The sequence below is a fragment of the Hipposideros armiger genome, unplaced genomic scaffold (assembly GCF_001890085.2).
Source record: "Hipposideros armiger isolate ML-2016 unplaced genomic scaffold, ASM189008v1 scaffold_267, whole genome shotgun sequence".
NCBI classification, from domain to species: Eukaryota; Metazoa; Chordata; class Mammalia; order Chiroptera; family Hipposideridae; genus Hipposideros; species Hipposideros armiger.
Window position 1 is genome coordinate 1,404,565 of NW_017731617.1, and position 19,726 is coordinate 1,424,290.

Here is a 19,726-nt window from a genome sequence, read left to right on the forward strand (position 1 = left end):
AAGGAAGGAAGGAAGGAAGGAAGGAAGGAAGGAAGGAAGGAAGGAAGGAAATCTAATCTGATCACACTGCACCATGGCACCCAACATCCTATAAGAGGAATGAACACACCATACAGCCCATAGGCCGAATCTGGCCTACTGCCTATTTTCATAAATACAGTTCTCTTGGAACACAGCTATGCTCCTTCATTTACATACCATCTGTGGCTGTTTTTGTGAAGCAGAGGTGCGTAATTACGACAGACACTGTATGGACTACAAAGCCTAAAATACTTACTATGTGACCCTTTGAAGAGAATTTGCTGACTCCTGTCCTATAAGACCCAGCTCTTCACGACACATCAGCACTTTACCCGTCCAGCCTTATCTGATGCTAGTCCACCTACAGTGCGTCTCCGTCTCAGGAGTATTGAATACTGGCAGTGCCAGGAAATCTCCCACAGTCATGCTCATCCATTCCATCTCCAGACCACACCACAGCTCTCAACACTTGCTAATAAACGTGATTATAATTATATAATACGTAGTAGAGTGAACACATATCCACTTACACATATACCCACTCTCGTGTAAGTCTTTCTCCTGCAGGCTGTGCCCTGCTCTTGAGCAGGGCAACACTTTCATTCAACACTTACCTAGTCAGTGCCCCACATGTGCCACACACTGTTGCAGGAGCTGGAGACAGAAGGTCACAGTGCCCAATGGGATGGGGCGGTAAGGCTGATCTCCCTCAGCTGCGTCCCACCCAGTGCCAGGCACGTGGGAGTTAGTCACGCAGCACACGTCTGAGTGAATGAATGAATGTCCCCTACCAGGATCACACCTTTGTCTTTACACAACGCGGTAAGCAGTGCAGTGAAATGAGGAGTCAGGCCTGTTCCTATTCCCAGCTTTGAGGGGCAGGCAGGCAGGCACGACAGAACAGTAAAGAACTTAGAATTTGGAGGCAGACTGCCTGGGCTTGGATCCTGGCTTTGCCACAGGCTCTCTGTGTGATCCTGGGCACAGCGCTAGACCCTTGTGTGACTCGCTCTTCTTGTTTGCAAAGTGGGGATTAAAACACCCATCTTGTAGAAATGCCATGTAGAGTCAACCACCGATATTATACACATGCAAAATGCACAGACCCATGCCTGGCCCATAGCAAGTGCTTTATAAGCGTCAGCGATCATTATTACCAGTCATTGCTACTGTTATCACTGCCTGAGCAAGGGCATGCGACAACGTTAGGAGCCTAATTGGTCCAATGGGGACAGTGATATCTGTCCTGCCCACTTTGCTGTGGGAATCAGATTAGACACATCAGTGAGAGAACTTCATAACCTGTCAAGTACTCTCCAGATGTGAGCCATGGTGATGATTATCTCCCAGATGTGCGGGCCAAGGCATCGCAGACACATCTGCAAGGAGCAAACATCTGGAGGCCTGGCATCCCACCATCTCAACCTCTGCCGCCCTTTCCCCTCCTGCTCTAGTGCCTTTCTTCACACAGCCTCTTCCCCGACCCGGGGGCGGCTTGCCAGCTCCAGGGCTGGAGCAAGAAGAATAACATCCTTCTGTTCTCTGTCCAGGGTGGAAATTCCATCTCTTTGCAATTTCCATCATGTCAGAGTTGCACTGAGGGTCCATTAAGGCTCCTTATGGGAAGAGAGAAGGGCGTGGAGAGAGGGTGGGAATGGGAATCCCTTTCACTGGGGTTTTTCCTAGCACCCCTAGATGAGATCTTTCCATTCAGTCATAGGAGCCTCAGTGGGACATGGCTACTGCTAGAATGCGATTTCTAAAAAATAGGCCAACAGCCAAAGAATGCTTCACTGAATTGAAACACACATCCATTGCGATTTTTCCCCCCAACCATTTTTTTCCTGTCTGCTTTCCCAAACACAACGCTGTCTGGGTTAGTTCTCAAAGCGGTTTTAGATTTAAGGCCTAGACTGCTTTGTAGGGGGTCCCCAAAAGTAAGTCGGTTCAGTTCAATACACACGTATTTAGCATCAAAGACATGCCGGGGGCCGTGCTGGGCACTGGAATCCCTGAGGTGAATGGAGAAGACGTCGGCGGTGGCAGAGCGTCTGGGGGAGACCATCACAGAACCCCGAGCTTTCTGACAGGCTATGGTAGGGTTAGCACAGAACTGACCCCTGGTGCCTGGGGATCTTAGAGGAGGGGGCAGGTGCCCAGTCTGTGCGTTGCCTGACTCCAGCACAGGACCAAGCACATGGTCGGTCCTCCTATGGGAATAACATGAATGAAGAAATGAGCTCTACATCTGAGAGTTCAAGAAAGGCTTCCAAAAAAGAACCCCCGAACACTCATGGATCATGGTTGACTATTTATGCCAGGGTTCATAGGTTGCAAGCAGCAGCCATGTCATTTGGCAGAAAACAAACTTATTGCACACATTTGGGGGAGCTGGACCCTTTCAGGGGATCAGCAGCAAGAAGAGTTGAAACATCTCCTCCTGGCCCCACAGCTAAACAAACCCCAGCTGCCCCATGACTGCATCACTCCGCTTAAGACTCAGAGGCCTGGGAGAGAGACTCCAGGGGGCGCATGAGAGTCAAACGCCTGGGTAACAAGACGACTGCCGTGGTAGAATATAACACTTGGATTTCAGTTCCACCAACACATACCCAGTGGGTTCTCCACCCTCTCCTTCCAAGAAATTAGGGTGTTGCTGAGAGGGAGTAACTATTGTTGAACAGCCAAAAAAAAAAAAAAAGACATTGTAGCTGCCTGAGAGTGTTAGGCAGAAGAGAAAAGATAGTGAGAGTAGGCACGCTCATGGGAGCAGGGTGAACTAAGTTATAGAGGTCTAGAAAAATCAGCAATTTCAAGCAACACGGTATTATTTGGCTATAAGGTTAAGCCAAAAAGGGACCGGGTATGGACAGGGCACAGCATGGTGAGGCTTAAACTTGAAATTGCACCAGTGCAGTGATGGGGATAATGACAGAGGCTATGGAACCCAGGGCCACCCTTGCCTGTGTCACTACTGCTTGGAAATTGTGGGCTGTTTGTGCCCAGCGTCAAAGGCTGCAGCGTGTTCCGTGACTGTTACATCCCACTGACACTGGGACAAATAGATTAAACAAATCCAAATACCATTAACCCAATTACAGATGTGCAGAGAGGGCTCGAGGCTTGGCCCATCCCCAACTGGAAGCTTCACTTGAAGACTTAAAAGGAACAAGGGCAAAAAAATATCATCTGTGGCCCATGCCCCATACCCCCAGCCAACCACCGAACCCTCTACTGCCCAATAATCATCCTTCGTTCTGTTTTTGCTTGTTGATTGTTTTTAGCACAAGCCCGGTGTCTTATGTAACAGAACATATGGTTGGGTAAGGAACTCTTTCTCCCTGAAACTAGGTTTTCCTGGAACTCATAGTGATGCCAAAGGACTGGACAAGTAAAAACCTAAGAAAAAGCAAGCCACAAGCACCTACTGTGTGCCAGGCGCTATGCCAGGCCTTTTCTTATTTATTTATAAGGCCTTCTCTACAATGTCCCAGCGATGTAGAAGAATCTGGTAATTCCTATTTTTCTGGTGGGAAAATTGAATTCCAGGTTGGTCAAGTTCCCATGTTTGGGGAAGCTAGGATTTAAATCCAAGTTTGTCTGGCTCCAAAGACCAATATCCATTCCTCAGAATGACTCTATCCTTTAACAGTTCTTTCTGTAGTTAGTTTGCTCCTTGCCACAGGGACCTGAGCCTCAGCTTGGTTGGCTCTCATTGTATTCCTCTCTAGTGATGGAAAGCTCCCCACGGTACACATACATAACGCTCTTGATATGGAGACCAAACTGGCCTCCCTGGACCTACCTCTCGTCTCCACTCTATTCTCTAGAACCCCAACAAAGGTTTCCACTCCTTCGGCTGCATGCCTACTATTAAAGTATCTGAACTTGACATTGGGCCTTGGTGTGTTCGCCACGTAAACTCACAAAGTGTGCTTTGGCTGGAAAGGTTCTCAGCTATCATCTAGATCTGTGATTCTTAAACACGGCATGTGTGAAAGCACCCCTGGGAAATTTGCAATCATACCCATTCTCAGGTCTCTCCCAAGACACCAGAATCTCAAGGGGGAGGAGGGAGCTAAAAATCTATATTTGCCCCAAGCTCCCAAGTCATTGGGATGTTTCAGTCCAGTTCTCCAAATTTTATTACATGGGAGATCAGGATCCAAAGAGGAGAATAAATTTGCCAAGGCCACACAGCCAACAGGTCATGTTTTCATTTTTCTGATGAGGCAAGGCCAGCCTTGCTGATCCCTGAAGACGGCCCCTCTGAACACATGCCTCTTTCTTGCTCTGCCCCAGGAAGGCTGCTCGTTGACTGTGCAGCTGAATAGCTTACAAGTGAGTGAAGCAACGACGTCATCCCTGATCATAAAACCGAGTGAACCACAACCAGGCTGGTATTTGTACTACAGAAACGCCTGGGGAGGCTGGCCTGACTTGGCCCTGGCCTTGCTTCCTGAGCAGAGGTAAGGCTTTCTTCCCTGCCCTCCTTACCTACCCAGATGTGAGAAAAAGAGGATGGGCCTGGGGTCACTGAGGGGTCAGGAAAGCACTGGAGATAACAGCAGGATACTCCACTCTTGCTTCTGCCGGCCACATGACCTCAGACAGGTCCGTTTCCTTCTGGCCCTCAGTTTTCCCATTTCTAACATGGGAGCACGGGCCCCTGGCAGAGTGTAGAGTCGCCGTGTCTAAAGTTGGAACTGTAACCCAGCTCCCACTGCCAGGGTGACTCCAGGCACATCACTTAACCTCCCTGCACCTTGGGACTTGTTCTGTAAAATGGAGATGTCGACAGTTACATCATGGGGTACGAGTGACAACTAAATGAGATACTGCAACTAGTGCCCTTGGCGCAGACCATGGCCATGGAAAGAGTTCAACGCATGGTAATTATTGCTCTTGCTCTTACCCAAATTTTCTAATCTGAATCCCCAAGAGACCTGCATTTCTGGCTCAGGGAGAGAGTGCTAAGGACTTACATTTGGATAGATTTTTCCAGTTCAGGTTTTTCCTGTACAGATGGCCTTCTGATCCCCCAGCAGCCCCTTGGCAATCCCATGAATGGACCTTTTGGCATACCCCGAAGGGGACTGCTCTGTGGGTCAGAAGAAAGAAGCCCAAGGGCCTGTGTTGGCCTGGGGACCCTGGGTGAACACACATTCAGTCTCAGTTTCCTTGTCTACAAAGTACAGACCATGAGCTCTGTCCTAGAAGACTCAAATAACAACGGCCTTGAGACTATGGAGAACTGTCTCAGCACGTTCTCTGACCACCTGCCGTATGTTTGGCTTGCCTTGTGCACATTGACCATGGCTCTACTCAGGAGTTTATATCTTAGGGGAAAACAGGCACCTAAAGGGACAATGGGAACTCAGTGGGTAAGTGGTAGCATCACAAAAAATGGGGATTGTGAGAACCAGAGGCAGGAGTCCTTCACCTGAATTTGGGGATATGATCAGAGCAGCTTTCTGGGAATACATAACGCTTCTCCACTGGGAGTCTGCTTTGTAAATCTCAATGTTCTCTACAAATGTATAGACTTCTTGACTCCCTCCACTTCTAGTTGTGGGCCCCAAGGGCTTGAAATCCTGCACTATTAGAGCTGAAGGATTCTTCAGTGCGGCTCTAGTCCCACCGATCGGTTTATGGAAAGACATTAAGGACAAGAGCAGGGAGAAACTGCCTCAGGGTCCTGCAGCCCGTGTCAGAGCTGGGCCTGGAATCTGAATTCTTAACCTCCCATTTGGGGAGCTCTCTCTCTCACACACGCACACACGCACGCCTGCTTGTACATCAGGGCACACCTGTGGCCCTTTGCCCTCCCCTGCTGCCAACTCCTGTAAAACAGGAAAACAGAGCAGCTTGGCTTCGGCTGTAACGTGTACAAACACATGGAGCAAAGTTTCCAAAGGGAGGCAGACAGTGAGCGCCTTTCAGGGTCTGGCAGTTTTACGGGCAGAGGCCAATTAAAAAGCACCCCCCACACAAAGCCTGTGCGTGCTGTTTGGCTGGGGCCTCCTCTCCAGACCCCTCGTATGTGGTACTGATGGCACACGCTGGAAGGGCCGCTCTGCTCAAGGGATTCTGGGCCTCCGTGTGCTTCCTCGGGATCCTCCCTCGGGGTCCACTCATTCTAGACATCAAGTTCAATTTTACTGAATGAGCTAATTTTACTATAAGCCAAGTCCAGTGAAAGGTTCCAAGGTACAGAGACAATCCTACCCAGTCCATGCCCTTTCATTGCCCATTGTCTTCTTGGGATCAATGACACTGAGTGAGGAAAATGCTGGAATGGAGGCAAGGAGTCCCATGATAAGACCCTAGAGAAGAAAGTTACCAGCTTCTTCTGGGAGGGACTAAATGTCTCAGGGACCCAGCGAACTGCACTTCAGCTGGAACTGCCCAAGCTGGAAGAGCGTTCCCAGTGAAGGGAGGAACACATGTAAAGGCTGAGCGGGAAGGCGTGAGAGAGCATTTTCGGAGATTTTTCACTGTAGTTACAGAGTAGGGTGCTGGGGACAGGAATGACAGCAACTAATACTTACACAGTACTTATTACATGCCAGGTGCTGTTTTAAGTATCTGACATATGTTAATCCATTGAATTTTCACTAAAGCCTTATGAGGATGCTATTATTTCCCCCAACTGGCAGAGGGAACAATCAAGGCGTGGAGAGGTTGTCACTTGCCCAAGGCTGTTGACCATGAGCAGGACCGGGATTGTTTCTAGGGCAAAAGAGTTGGCTGGAGATCCGTGCTCTGCTCCAGCCTTGCTGGGACCTTAACCCTCTCTAGACTGGCCAAATGGAGCCATTCATTTTGCTATTGTCAACTTCAAAGGGAGGTAGTGAAGATAAAAGGGAGGGAGAGGTGAAAAATGGTCTTTGTACATGACTCATTATCTAATATAATCCCTCAAGTCCATGGCATATACATCTTTCCCAGGGTGCAGGGGGCACAAGGGGAACCCAAGGCCCACAGAAGGTGAATGGCTTGCTCAAGGTCATCTAGCCACTCTATTAGAGAGGCAAAGCCAGAACCCAGAGTTCCCACCTCAGGAGGCAATAGCATGTCGGAATTAAATGTCTGGGGTCAGATGACACCTGGGTTGAAATTTTGGCTCTGACACTTACTAGCTGCCTGAGACCAGGAAGTTTCTTAAACCTTCTGGGATTCAATTCCCTCATCTATAAAATGGGGATGATATTTATATAGCAGAGTTATTGTGAGGAGCATATAAAATATTATGTATGTAAAGAACCTGGCATATGGCAAGCAATCAATAAATAAAATGATAATGTGAGTGAGGATGATGATGGAGGAGGAGGAGAAGGTGGGGGAGGGGAAGATGGAGGGGGAGATGGTGATGATGATAAAGAATCCAGTACTCTTTCCACAAGTCTAGTACTTCACTCTTCCACTAGATTCTGCACTGGCTTTCCACAGTCCTTCATTATGGTTCCCATACCTGCATCTGGAGTCATAACACACTTGTGCAGAGTTACACACAGGCCCAGGCGTGATTTCCACAGAAAGCTACATTATATTCTTGGCTCTCTTATGTTCCAATTACTGTGCCTGCATGATGTAAATCACGCCTCATCCATGCACTGTCCATTGAGCCCATGTGATGTATCATCCACTTCATGCCCCAACGAGTTCTGCCCAGTCTGACATTCAGACTCCAGAAGGGAAAGGGAAGGCCCAAGACCCTGGGCCTCTTAGCAAGTCCTGCTGATCAACCTCCTTAATACCACTCAGATCCAGCCTCACCATTGCAACGGCCCTGGCTCTGGCATCCTCATCTCCCTCTTAAACAACACTTTTCTAGCCTCGTAGCCTCTCCCCTCCCCTCCCCTCCCCTCTCCTCTCCATTCTATCCTATCCTAGCCTATCCTATCCTATCCTATCCTATCGTCTCCACACCACTGGCTCTCTCTCTCTTTTCTCCACTCCCCTACTCTGCACTGAGGGGACTCTTTTCAAAATGCTTACCTGACCAGGAATCATCCCTGCATTCAATTCAGTGCTTTCTAACGGCCAATGTGGTCTGGCTCTGCCAACCTCTCCAAACACAGCCTTCAATTCTCAGCCCACACCAGTTGCTCACCATCCATCAAACATGGTCCTCTTTCACTGCATGTTGGTCTTTCTGCTCATAATGCCCTTTGCCTATTGCTCTGCTTACTGAAGTCTTATACATCCTTTGACTGGGAAGGCTTTCCTGATGACTGTCTTCCAATGGCAGAGTTCATTGTACCCATCCTTTCTCGTGTAAATAAGCCATTGCAATAACTACTTATTGAGAGCCATTGTTTTCAAGTACCCAATGACTATGTATACCTTACCTAATTTAATCTTTCCAACAGTCCTCTGAGGTAGTGTATTTATCCCCTTTATAGGTGAAGGAAGTGAGGCTTGGAGACCTTAAGTTAATGTCAGCTAAAGCAAGCCTCTTAATTAGCAAGACCTGCTGAGTTTGCCTTATAAATTTCTCAGAATCCAGCCCTCCTCACTATAAATTGCCCAGCGAATATTTAAACCCAGGTTGGCTCGACTCCAAAATGTCTGATTTCACACTGCATTTAGTTAGCTAACTTCTGGGGGTTCCTTAAGGGCAAGATCTGGGTCCTGTTATCTCAGTACCCCAAACCTAGAAATTAGTGCTCAGGTATTGGTTGGAAGTTACAGGCACTTAGTTTTTGACTTACGATGAAGAAGGGGGGCCATTATACCCACTTGCCCTAGGAGGTAGTAAGCACCGTTCTTACCAGTTTGAAATACTTAGTCTGCCCAAGTTTACATCTCAGTATCTCAACAGCATCGCTTACTAGCAATAGGATTTGGAACAGGTTATTCAAACTGCCTAAACCTCAGTTTCTTTCATTGTAAAATGGTAGTCCTAACAACACGTGACTGTTTTGTACATGGTGGAATGAGGTACGCATGTAGAGTCATTGATACGATGAGGACTTCCTAAATGGTAATTACCAGCATTTGTCTGTGCAGTCCATTCTTTGTAGCTTAACGCCTGCCCAGAGAAAACACTTTTGACCATACAGAAGTTGGGAGTCATCTAGGGGCAATTTCCTGTGCACCCTTAGCACACACCTCTGTTTGTTCACAGCTTCTTTATTCAATGGCGGAGACCACATGAAAAGTCCCATCTTTGCCAGCACAGTGGGGCATGACCTCCCCTGGCATTTTCCATGGCAGCGCATGTATCCGTCTGGCCATGCCGAGGCCAGGGTGCTGGACCCAGAAGCCTCATTTGCACTTCAAGAATTTTTCTTTTCCCAGTGAAACATCTTAGCAGATACTGGTCTCACGTCCTTTTCTGTCATGGCAGGGCAAACACGCACACATACCTGCCTAGTCAGGCTTCTGGAATCTCACTCTGGAGAGCCTCATGGTGGCTGGGAAGGGCCACAGGCTCCAGAGTGCCAGGAAAAGGGGGGTGAAGCCAGAGAGGGCTGTGGACAGAAGTACAAGTGGGGGACAGCCTGATGGCAGATATTCTCAGGGGCCAGCTAACTTTGGCCAACTGGGCAGCTATCCAGGGGCCTCAGCAATCTGTGAGCACCTCAGAGAACTCCTTGGGGTTTTTACTGTTGCATTAAGTTCCGCCATCACGGCGCTTCTCTTTGAGTTACAATTTTGATATTATTTAAGATGCATATATCTCACAGGCTCTTAGTTATTCATTCTATCTCTTAATGAGACTTCTCTAGACCTTTCTCAACCAAAGTTTCCTAGTCAGCTCGCCAAGATTCATGGCATTATGTATATTGTATCTATTAGGAGGGAAAAAAACCCCAAAAAACTACTATATACTTGTGCTGGATGCATTATTGTTAGTATCTCACTCAGGCCTTACAACAACCCCATCAGGTGGGACGATCATTGACTCCATTTTTTTTTTTTATAACAAAACTGAGGTTCAGACATTACATTACTCACCCAAAGTAATAGCTGGTGAATGGCGGCAGTCAGATTCAGACTTAATCGGGTTCAGACCACAGCCCCAGCACACTGGGAAGTTTAATTTTCTGCATTTGTTGAGCTAAATTTTTCTTCAGGTTGGGTCAAGACAATGGAAAGCTACGGCAATGAGGTGACTCAGCAAAGGCCTGGGACCTAGGGTTCAAGAAAGGGTATATATGAGAGGAATTTAGAACAGGGCTTGGCATGTGGCAATGCTATAGACTGAAAGTTTGTGTCCCCCTCCCCCCAAAATTTATATGTTGAATCCTAATCCCCAATGTGAGGGTATTTGGAGGCGGGGCCTTTGGGAGGTGATTTGGTCATGAGGGTGGAGCCCTCATGACTGGGATTAGTGCTCTTACAAAGAATACCTCAGAGAGTTCCCTCACCCCTTTCACCATGTGAGGACACAGGGAGAAGACTACCATCTATGAACTAAGAAGAGGGCTCTCACCAGACACCAAATCTGCTGACGCCTTGATCTTGGATTTGCCAACTTCCAGAACTGTGAGAAACAAAATTACGTTTTTTATAAGTCACCTAATCTATGGTATTATTTTATACTATAACTGACTAGAACACGCAGTTGACACAAATAGGCAAGCACTCAATGAATAGCAACTGTTACTTTTCGTTTTTCCTTTTGTAAGATGCTGGTTCTTCTCTGAATATACTGTCCCTGGGAGGAGAAGACTCATCAACACTGTAGGGAATTTACTCAGCTGAACTCCACCTGGGTGCTTGCAGAAACATACATCCAATAATAATATAATTCCTTGAAAGAGCTCCTCTGAGCTGAGATTGTTGGAAACTGAGCAGATCTCTAGGCACTTGAGTCCTTTGGAAGAATGTCCTGCTTTGTTTCCCATGAGGATTGAAGTCCTGGACGGGGAAAGAAGAACCTTAGTATGGAGAGTTTTAGGAAGGGGGATGTTGACCTCATCAGCACTCATCGATATTGAGAAGCAGGCACATTTTAACTGCCTAAATTTACTGCTATTCAGTATCTTTTCTCTCTCTCAATCTCCACAGTACCCTACTCTCTTCTCTTTAAGAGGTGTCATCCTTGTATCATAAAATACCTGCCCTACATCCCACCTCCTCTACTCAGCTAGCTTCTCTGATATGAGGGATATTAGGGATCTATAATGCCTCCTTGTACTCATCACCCTCCCAGGTAACACACTGGAAGCTGTTCAACTGTCATTTAAAAGGTTTCAGAGACAGACTGTCTCCCCCATGACCGCGGAATCCAAACTACCATTACCTCTTGCCTGGAAAATGACAATAGTCACCCTTGCTTTGGGCTTTCTCCATCCTATAGCTGGAATAGTTTTTCATAAAGAGCAAGTTGACTATTTCACTCTTCTGTTAACATTCTGCAGTGGCTCTCAGCTCCTTCAAATGCTGTCAAACTTTTTGTCCAAGGCTTCCCAAGTGCCTAGCTCCCAGCCGTACCTTTTGCTACTTCCTACTTCAATCTCTATTCTCAATGAAAGTGCTTTCAGTCCTTCAATGAATTATGTTTCCTGTTCTCTCTGGGCTTTTGCTCATGTTGTCCTGTCTGCCTGGAGCAAATCTCATCCTTCTGAATTCACTCTGTCTGCCTTATTCCTCCCCATCCTTTGTGCTTAGGTATCACTTTTTCAAGAAAGCATTTCAGGACCCTTCCAGCTTGTCTAATGACCCAACAATGAGTCCAGAGAATCCCCCTTCTCCCCTACCACAGCCTGAAATCACCAGATTGCTTCTCTATAACGCCATCAGCTGGTAAGTCCCCAGAGAGTAGGGAGCTTCTCTGTCTTTAGTTCCATGCCCAGTGCCTAGCATATAATAGATAATGAATAAATGTTTGTTGAGTGAATAAACAGAGGTCCCCCATTGGTAAGAAACACTACCCAAGCAGAAAGAGAGACAATAGGAATTTTTAATGCATGGAAAGTCCTGCAGGGACTCTGGGCAGACCCACAGGCAGCAGGAAGACGCAGGGGTCCTGCAAACTCAATAACATCTGGGAAAAAAAAAGTCCTAAAGACCCAAGCTTCCTCACTGCAACAATGCTAGGGGCCTCCTTTCTGATGCTGAAGAGGTCCAATTGTCTCTCCACTGGTCTCCTCCAGAGGTCCATGGCAGGAAGGACGCCGAGTGTGGCAGCAGGGAGGAAGAAGAGGAAAGGCCGCTTGGTCTCCACCTGAAAGTTCCTGCCTTAGAATTGACCACCATCCATAAGAAAACGTTTAAAAAGGAGAGACGTTGATAGAGTCAAATAATATCTTAGAAAAAATAAAAGACAGAGAAAAATGGATAATTCCAGTGGTTACAAAGTTCTCTGTTGGCTATCCACAAGAGAAAGAGTTTGCTTTGGCCTTGCTGGCAAGCCTCGTTTTGCCAAGCCCATCCTCAGCTGTCCCCCAGCCCCCCCAGGACCCAGGATCCAGGAGCGCTGCTCCCCCTCCCACGTAGTCTCTGTGCTCATGGAAGGCGGTGCCCTCCCTCACCGGCCCTTGGACTCGCCATACGTGTTTCGGGCCATGGACACCATCTTCTCCTCGCACGTGATTTTGGTGTCCTTGAGGATGCTGTACCACACCATACCCGCAGGTCGGACCTCCTCACTGCGGCAGAAAAGGTAGGGCATGGTGTCCACGCGGCTCTGGATGTAGGTGCTGCGCAGGAGGCTGGAGCAGTGGCTGCTCACCCTCTCCAGACGCCTCAGGATCAGGTGGGCCTTCCTGAAAGGTGGGAAGAGACAGTGATGAAGGAAGAAGCCCAGATCAAGGCGCCAGCCTTTGAGTGGTGGGGAAAGGTCAACTGACAAGTGAGAACTTCCTGTCCCAATAATCTCCTATCCATTCCAGATCTGACGAGGACCCCTGCCTCTCCCTATTCAAAATACCTGTTCAAAAATCACCTTAGAACCTATCCTCTTCAACGGTGCAATGTGTGAAAAATGAAAAAGAGGTATACCCTCTGACCCAGCATTTTTACTTCTAAGATAGGAGAGTCCCAGGATTGATCACATCACCAGCTTGGGGACTCTGACCAAGTAGAAATTCTTACAATAATGATGAACAACAATAACAAGTAATAACTCAAATTTGTTGACACTTAACAAATTTGCTAGAAATTGGGTAAGTGTTTTACATACATTTAAAAAATTTTATTTAATCTTTACAACAGCCCAAACACATCATTCTTTCCACTCACACTTAATAAGTGCAAAGCCCAAGGATGGGAGAAATGATATTACCTGACCAAGGTAAAACATCAAGTTGGCCATTAGAATTGGTCATTTGGACCTAGACCTGAATACCCACAAGACTGCTTTTGCGCTTCTCTAATTCTCTCATACTCTTTTCTCACCACCAGGCAATTTGGAAATCTTATGTCAAAGCCTTAGCACATATGTGCCCAAAGCAGAACTTCCCTGTATCTCATTTTTCTCATCTCTAAAATGGGGGTGGTCTTACCTTCCTCCATTGGTTGGGTTGGGAGATTAACTATGAGAAATGCCCAAAGCCTGGCACGGAGGAAGCCCCCAAGAAATAACAGCTACTGTTATAATAAGGAATTGTTACAACCATGTCTCAGGATCAAGGTCACACTGAACATGAGTCTCAGCAAGAATCTCTGTGTACTGTGGTAATCATTAGTAACTTAGCTAGAGCCTTTTATGCAGCACCACTGAGAAGATCCTTGAGGTGAGCTATGACTGCAGAGAAAATGAAAGTTAGCAAGGGTCTTGAAGATCACTGAGTCCGGGGTTTCTTCAAAGCAGGGTTATTGCATTTGGGCCAGATAATTCTTTGGTGTGGGCGCTATCTTGTAGGAGGTTCAGCAGTGTCCCTGGGCCTCTGCCCACCAGATGCCAATAGCACACCCCACCCCAGCCATGACAATAAAATTGTCTCCAGACATTGCTAAATGTCCTCTGGGGAGCAAAATCAGCCCAGTGGAGAACCAATAACCTAGTCTGATCTACTCCCATTAAAGATGTGGAAACAAGCTTCAAGAGAGAAAGGAGTGTCCCTTTCCTGGGTCATACCGCACCGTCAGTGTGGGCGTCACCGTCAGTGTGTCTGTCTCCATGTAGAATCTACTCTTCTCTCCATCTTAGCGTCTTCAAACTGCCTAGGACTCCTGAGAGGCCAAACGACAGGCTCTCTCCTGCTGTCCTCCCCGTGCCCCTCTGAGACCCCAGGAGGTAGGGCATTTTATGACGACAGACCCCACAAATGGGAGACTGTGTTAGGCACCTGCGTGGCGGCTGGAAAAGGGCTGGGCTTATGTGTGTATACGTTTTGTGGGCATGATTTATGAGGTACCTTTCAAAAAGTCCTCTTTGTATAGTTCACCACTTGGGTGGAATATTTCCTGAGGCACCAAGAATTTCCCAGCTTCATAATCACATTCGAGTTGAGTTGTCGCTCTACCCACAGTCCTCTCTCCCCCTGGGCAGGCCCCTCCCCCAGAGGAGCCTGAGGAGTTTATTTCTCACCCCTCCTCATCTGAGTTCTCATCTGTTCCTTAACAGCTCCATGTCCTTGGGAAACTTACTTAACGTCTCGAATGTCACCTGGAAAATTGGGCTGCTGTGACGTTAAAGGGGATAAAGTCATTAATGCTCATTTACTGAGCATGTATTATATGGCTGAGTTCCCCACCCAGTGGGTAAAGACAGACAATTAAGTGACAACACAGGTGGCAAGAGCAATGATAAAAGGCGGCCTAAGACCTGTGGGCAAGCAGGAAGGTGCCCGGGTAACATTGGGGATATCCCAAAAAAAAATCCTAGGGGAAGGGGAGCTTGTGTTGAGTGTCATAAATGAGTAGGAGTCAGGTAATGAAGAGGGAGAAGACGTAACAGGAGGCATAAGTCAAAGCACAGAGATAAGGGACTGCATAGACCAGCAGTTCTCAACCTTCCTAATGCCGTGACCCCTTAATACAGTTCCTCATGTTGTGGTGACCCCCAACCAGAAAATGATTTTCGTTGCTACTCTATAACTGTAATTTTGCTACTGTTATGAATCGCAATGTAAATATCTTTTTGTTTTCCGATGGTCTTAGGCAACCCCTGTGAAAAGGTCGTTCGACCCCCAAAGGGGTCGCGACCCACAGGTTGAGAACCGCTGGCATAGACGTTCTGAGAACATATGGCTGGAATCCAGTGTGTAAGTGGGAACCTAGTGGGGAAAGAGAGGTGGCAGGGACCAGGCCGTTGAAGCTTAGAAACTGGGTATATAAGGTAACAGTGCATCATACAGGCTCTAGAGCCTGACTAATTTGGTTCAAATCCTGGCTTGGCCACTTACGAGTTCTGTGATTGTGACAGAATTATTTAACCAGTTGTGCCTCAGTTTCCTTATCCATAAAATGGGAATAATACCTGTACTGTATCTACCACAAATGGTGGTTTTCCAAATCAAAAAAGCACTAATAAATCTATAACAAGCCCTCCATAAAAGTTATCTATGATTATCATTATTGTCTCGAGGGTACATAGGATAGTTATTGGAGGGTGTTAAGCAGCAAAGTAACAGGTTCAGAGCTGGAGTGTTCAAAAGCATTTCTTGGCTACCTTGAGGAGACTCGAACTGGGGGAAGGCAAGACTGGCAGCAAGAAACCAGGCAGAGAACACATCCAGGTGATAAGTGTTTCCGGTCATCATTCTTAGGGGTGCTGGTTTGCATTTTCTCTCTGGGCTTTCAAAAAGCTACTTAGTCTTTGTGTTTCCTCATTTATAAAAAGGGAACAACATTTGCCCACCTAATAGGCTTATAGTGAGGATTACATAAGTTAATACATGTAAAACTCTTAGGAAGGTGTTTGGCACATAGTAGGCATCTCATCATCACCCCCACTGCCACTACCATCATCATTTGTTACTGATTTCAGTCTTGAGCATCTTTGTTAGTCAATGGCTAACAGATTGGAGACAAAGGAGACAGACAGACAAGAAATAGCCTCTAATTTAGGGGCAGAGTGCTGAGTTGAAGAACATGCTAGGTGTTATGGGAATATATAAAGTGGACACCTAATCATTCATTTAGGGGCACAGGAAAATCTTAAGGATGTAACTAACATCTAAGCTAGGTCTTCAATGATTAAACACATTTTGAGGTAGATAGGGAGGCAGAGGGAATAGCTCCTCCAAAGTTAGACTGGAGACAGCATAAGCCATCAATTGTTTGAAATGGTCAATGCAAAGGATGGATAAGAGACCAGCTGGTTTGGCAGAGATGAGACCATCCAGAATCATCTAAACCACGGTGAAGTATTTTCTCTGTGGGGCAATGGCTCGTCATTGGCGGATCCAGTCACAAAAGTAAGCCCCAAACACAAATTAGGAAAGGGCAATTTCTCCAACACGTCCAAATGTTTGGTCTTCACACGCCCAGCCACTTCCTCCAAGAGAATCCTGGAATGCAACTGGACCAAGCCTACTTTTGTATGGATGGGGAAACTAAGATTTGGAAGCAAGAAAACTGTTTGTGTAAAGGATAGGCTTAAGTTAGTTACCAAGGCAAAGCTAGAACGAGGGGTCCTCATTGTATAGAGATGAGATGGAATATTTGGCTCTGAAGCCCCAGATTCAAATCTTAGCTCTATGACTCAGTGCCTATGTGGATGATGAGCGAGTTCTTCAATGCCACTCTTAGCTACCACACCAGTAAAATGGGAACAGTAACAGTGGTTGGGGGGGAAGATCAGATGACCTGGGTAATTTGCTTAGTTCTCACTAAATGTTGGCATAGCATATTATAATAGAGAGCACACAGGCACCAGAGCCCATTAGGGCAAGTCATTTCTCCTCTATGACCCTCAATTTCCTCATTTGTAAAGAGGAACAGAGATGCTTATCTTGTAGGGCTGTTACTAGGCTGAAATGAAATGACTGCCATAGGAATCCAGCACAGGAATACGTACATAATAGGCACTACACTAATGTCAGTTTGCTTAACTGCCCCAGGCTTTTTGCACCATCTACAATGCCTCAACACTTTGGTTTGCATTTAGACAACAAACAGGAGAATTCAGAGGGTAAAGCCATGGAGAGCGAAGGACTGGAGATGCTCAAAGGCTGGAGAGGAGGAGGGGGAGTGAGAGACCAAAGGCGGGAGTGCTGGGTAATAAATTGTAAGTGGTAGCGATCCATAAATCTAAGGCTGGGCATGCTCCAAGCGTTCCCTGGAGGGAGAGATCGGAGGTCAGAGTGACCACTTGTCTCAAAAACCGGAAATGAAATCTTCCTCATTGCAGGCAGAGCTCAAGCCTGCTGGGATATGAAGCAAGAGAGAAAGGAGGGACAGCACGTATTAATTTATGGTGGTATTCGCAGGCGAGATTGAGACTGGGATGGCTTGTGAAGGAGTCGGGGGCCGGGATCAAATGTTACTTCGCAGGGAATTGTAGAACCTTTGACCAATATTCTATTCCCAGCACTATACCCAATCAGCTGTTGACACAGTTATCGGACAGAGACCTACTCTCCGAGGGGCCCTTGGAATGGGGAGAAAAAGAAGAGACAATAAGGAAACGTCCCTACTGGACTCTCTCCTTCGTCCCTGCCTCCTTGCGTTGAGCTTAAATGTTCTCTGTGCTAGTTGACCTCAAGTTCCACGGAAAGCCAAGGACATGACGTGGTTACAGAAAAACTGGACTACAGCCCCCAGAAGTGGAGAGGGCAGGTGAAGGGAAGGAAGAACTTGATGCATGCTGGCCTGGTCAAGCCGCATCTGGAGAACCCCGGTCACTTCTGGTAAGAGCGACATATGCAAACTGCAGCCAGGTCATGGTGCTGTAGGTCATCTCAAAAGGAAGTCTTCTGAGGAAGTGCTGAAAGCATGAATGGAGTGTTCACTGAAGGGGGGATTCAAGGCAAATGGTTCTGTTGTTCTAGTAACCGAACACAGGAGGTGGGAGAAACGGAGGGTCAGGGGTGACAATGACTATAATTGGTTACCTGCTGTGTGCCAGAAACCCTGTGCAGCATCATCTTACATATAACTCTCACCACCACAATTCTAAAGTGGGTACTTCATGCCCAGTCTTCAGACGGTAAAGGTGAGCCTGAGGCTGGTCGTTTGATTCAACCAGGGTCAACAGAGTGAGAGAAGAGGATCTCACATCTCTGCTGCAAGGCTCCCAAGGGTTATTGATCAAGCCAAACTGACAGAAGGTACATTTTGAATCAATAAAAAATTTAACATCAGAGTCCTGTAAAAGTAGAATGAGTCTTTCCATATTTCCTCCCGTGGGTTCCGCCTCACTAGAGATGATCAAATCAGGAGGTCTGTCTTAGTCTATTCGGGCTGCTATAACAAAATACCACCCAGATGGGGTGGCTTAAAAGCAAGAAAAAAATATTTTCTTACAGCTCTGGAGGCTGAGAAACCCAAGATCATTGCACCAGCAGGTACAGTGTGGTGGTTGGTGAGGGCCCACTTCCTGGTTCAGAGATGGCACTTTCTCACTGTGTCCTTACATGATAAAAGGGGCAAAGGATCTCTGCGGCCTCATTTTTAAGAGCACTAATGCCATCTGTGAGAGCTCCACCCTCAGACCTAATCACCTCCCAAAGGCCCCACCTCCTAAGACCATCACATTGGGGATTCAGCTTTAACATGCAAATTTTGGGGGGGGGGACACAAACATTTAGGACATAGCAGAGTCTAAGGGTAGTAGGAGTTGGAGTAGGTTTTTGTTGTTTTTGTTTATGTGCTTTTTATCTAAAAGGAATCAGGGGTTTGATTCACAGAGAAATACCATCTGTGGAGCATCTGATGAGCACTTCAAAACAGAACCTGGTGTGACACAATTGCCAAAACACTGAGATGAGAAAAGCACATTCATTGAAGTCTATTCGTGCTTCACAGTCATGCTAAAATTTCATCTTCAGGAGGTCTTTCGGATCTTCCCAGCTATCATAAGTCACGTTTTTCCCTTTGTTGCTGAAGCATTTTGTCTACTTCTCTGTTGAGACTCATAGTACATTCTCCCTTGGTTGTACACATATATTGGGGGGAAACATATTATAATGCACAGGACACTGGTTTGCAATCAGAAGATGATGCTTTGCATTTGGGCTCTGACACTTATTAGCTGTGTAACCTTGAACAACTTACTTAGCTTCACTGACTCTGTTGCTTAAACTTCAAAATCAATTGTTCAGATGAAATGACATATAAATGATCGGGCCCATAACAGGTGCTCAATTAATATTTCCCACCTGATTCTTAAACAGTGTACAATTCCTTTGGTGTCTAGCTCCTGATTGCACAAGAAGCGGGAGTTGATTGGAACTGAGGAAATTCTTAGTCTTTAGCTTTCAAAACATAGCAATTCTCTAGCAGGGGTGGATAAAGGGAATTAAAGGTCATAAGAGCATCATGTGGACCTTAGAAAATAACCAGGCAAGTGGGCAAAATGTTTATGCAGATTTGTTGATAATAGCAAAGAAGCTGGAAGAAACCTAGTTGGTCTTTAACAGAGGACTAAATTCATATAATTGCATGGTAAAGGGATCTTCAAAAACACAATATATTTACATATATGCATCCATGGGAAAAGGCTTGTATTGTTAAGTGTCAACAGTCAGATAATAGAACCTAGTGTATATACTTGATAAACAAGCAGAATTGACAGAAATGGAGCTGAGCTTTTAGATGTGGACATATGAGTATCCTTAAGCCTACCACTTTCCCCGTTCAT

The 19,726-nt window shown here is 46.5% G+C and overlaps 1 protein-coding gene across 1 annotated transcript in view; it reads right to left on the bottom strand.

Moving 5' to 3' along the window:
• Window positions 1–11,916: 11,916 nt before the first annotated feature.
• Window positions 11,917–19,726, bottom strand: part of ASTN2 (astrotactin 2) — a gene marked incomplete at its 5' end in the record, with an annotated part of 619,820 nt that continues 612,010 nt past the window's right edge. The window contains one exon of the mRNA XM_019656843.1: window positions 11,917–12,743. Coding sequence (XP_019512388.1) covers window positions 12,506–12,743 — 238 coding nt within the window. The remainder of the gene's footprint in view (window positions 12,744–19,726) is intronic.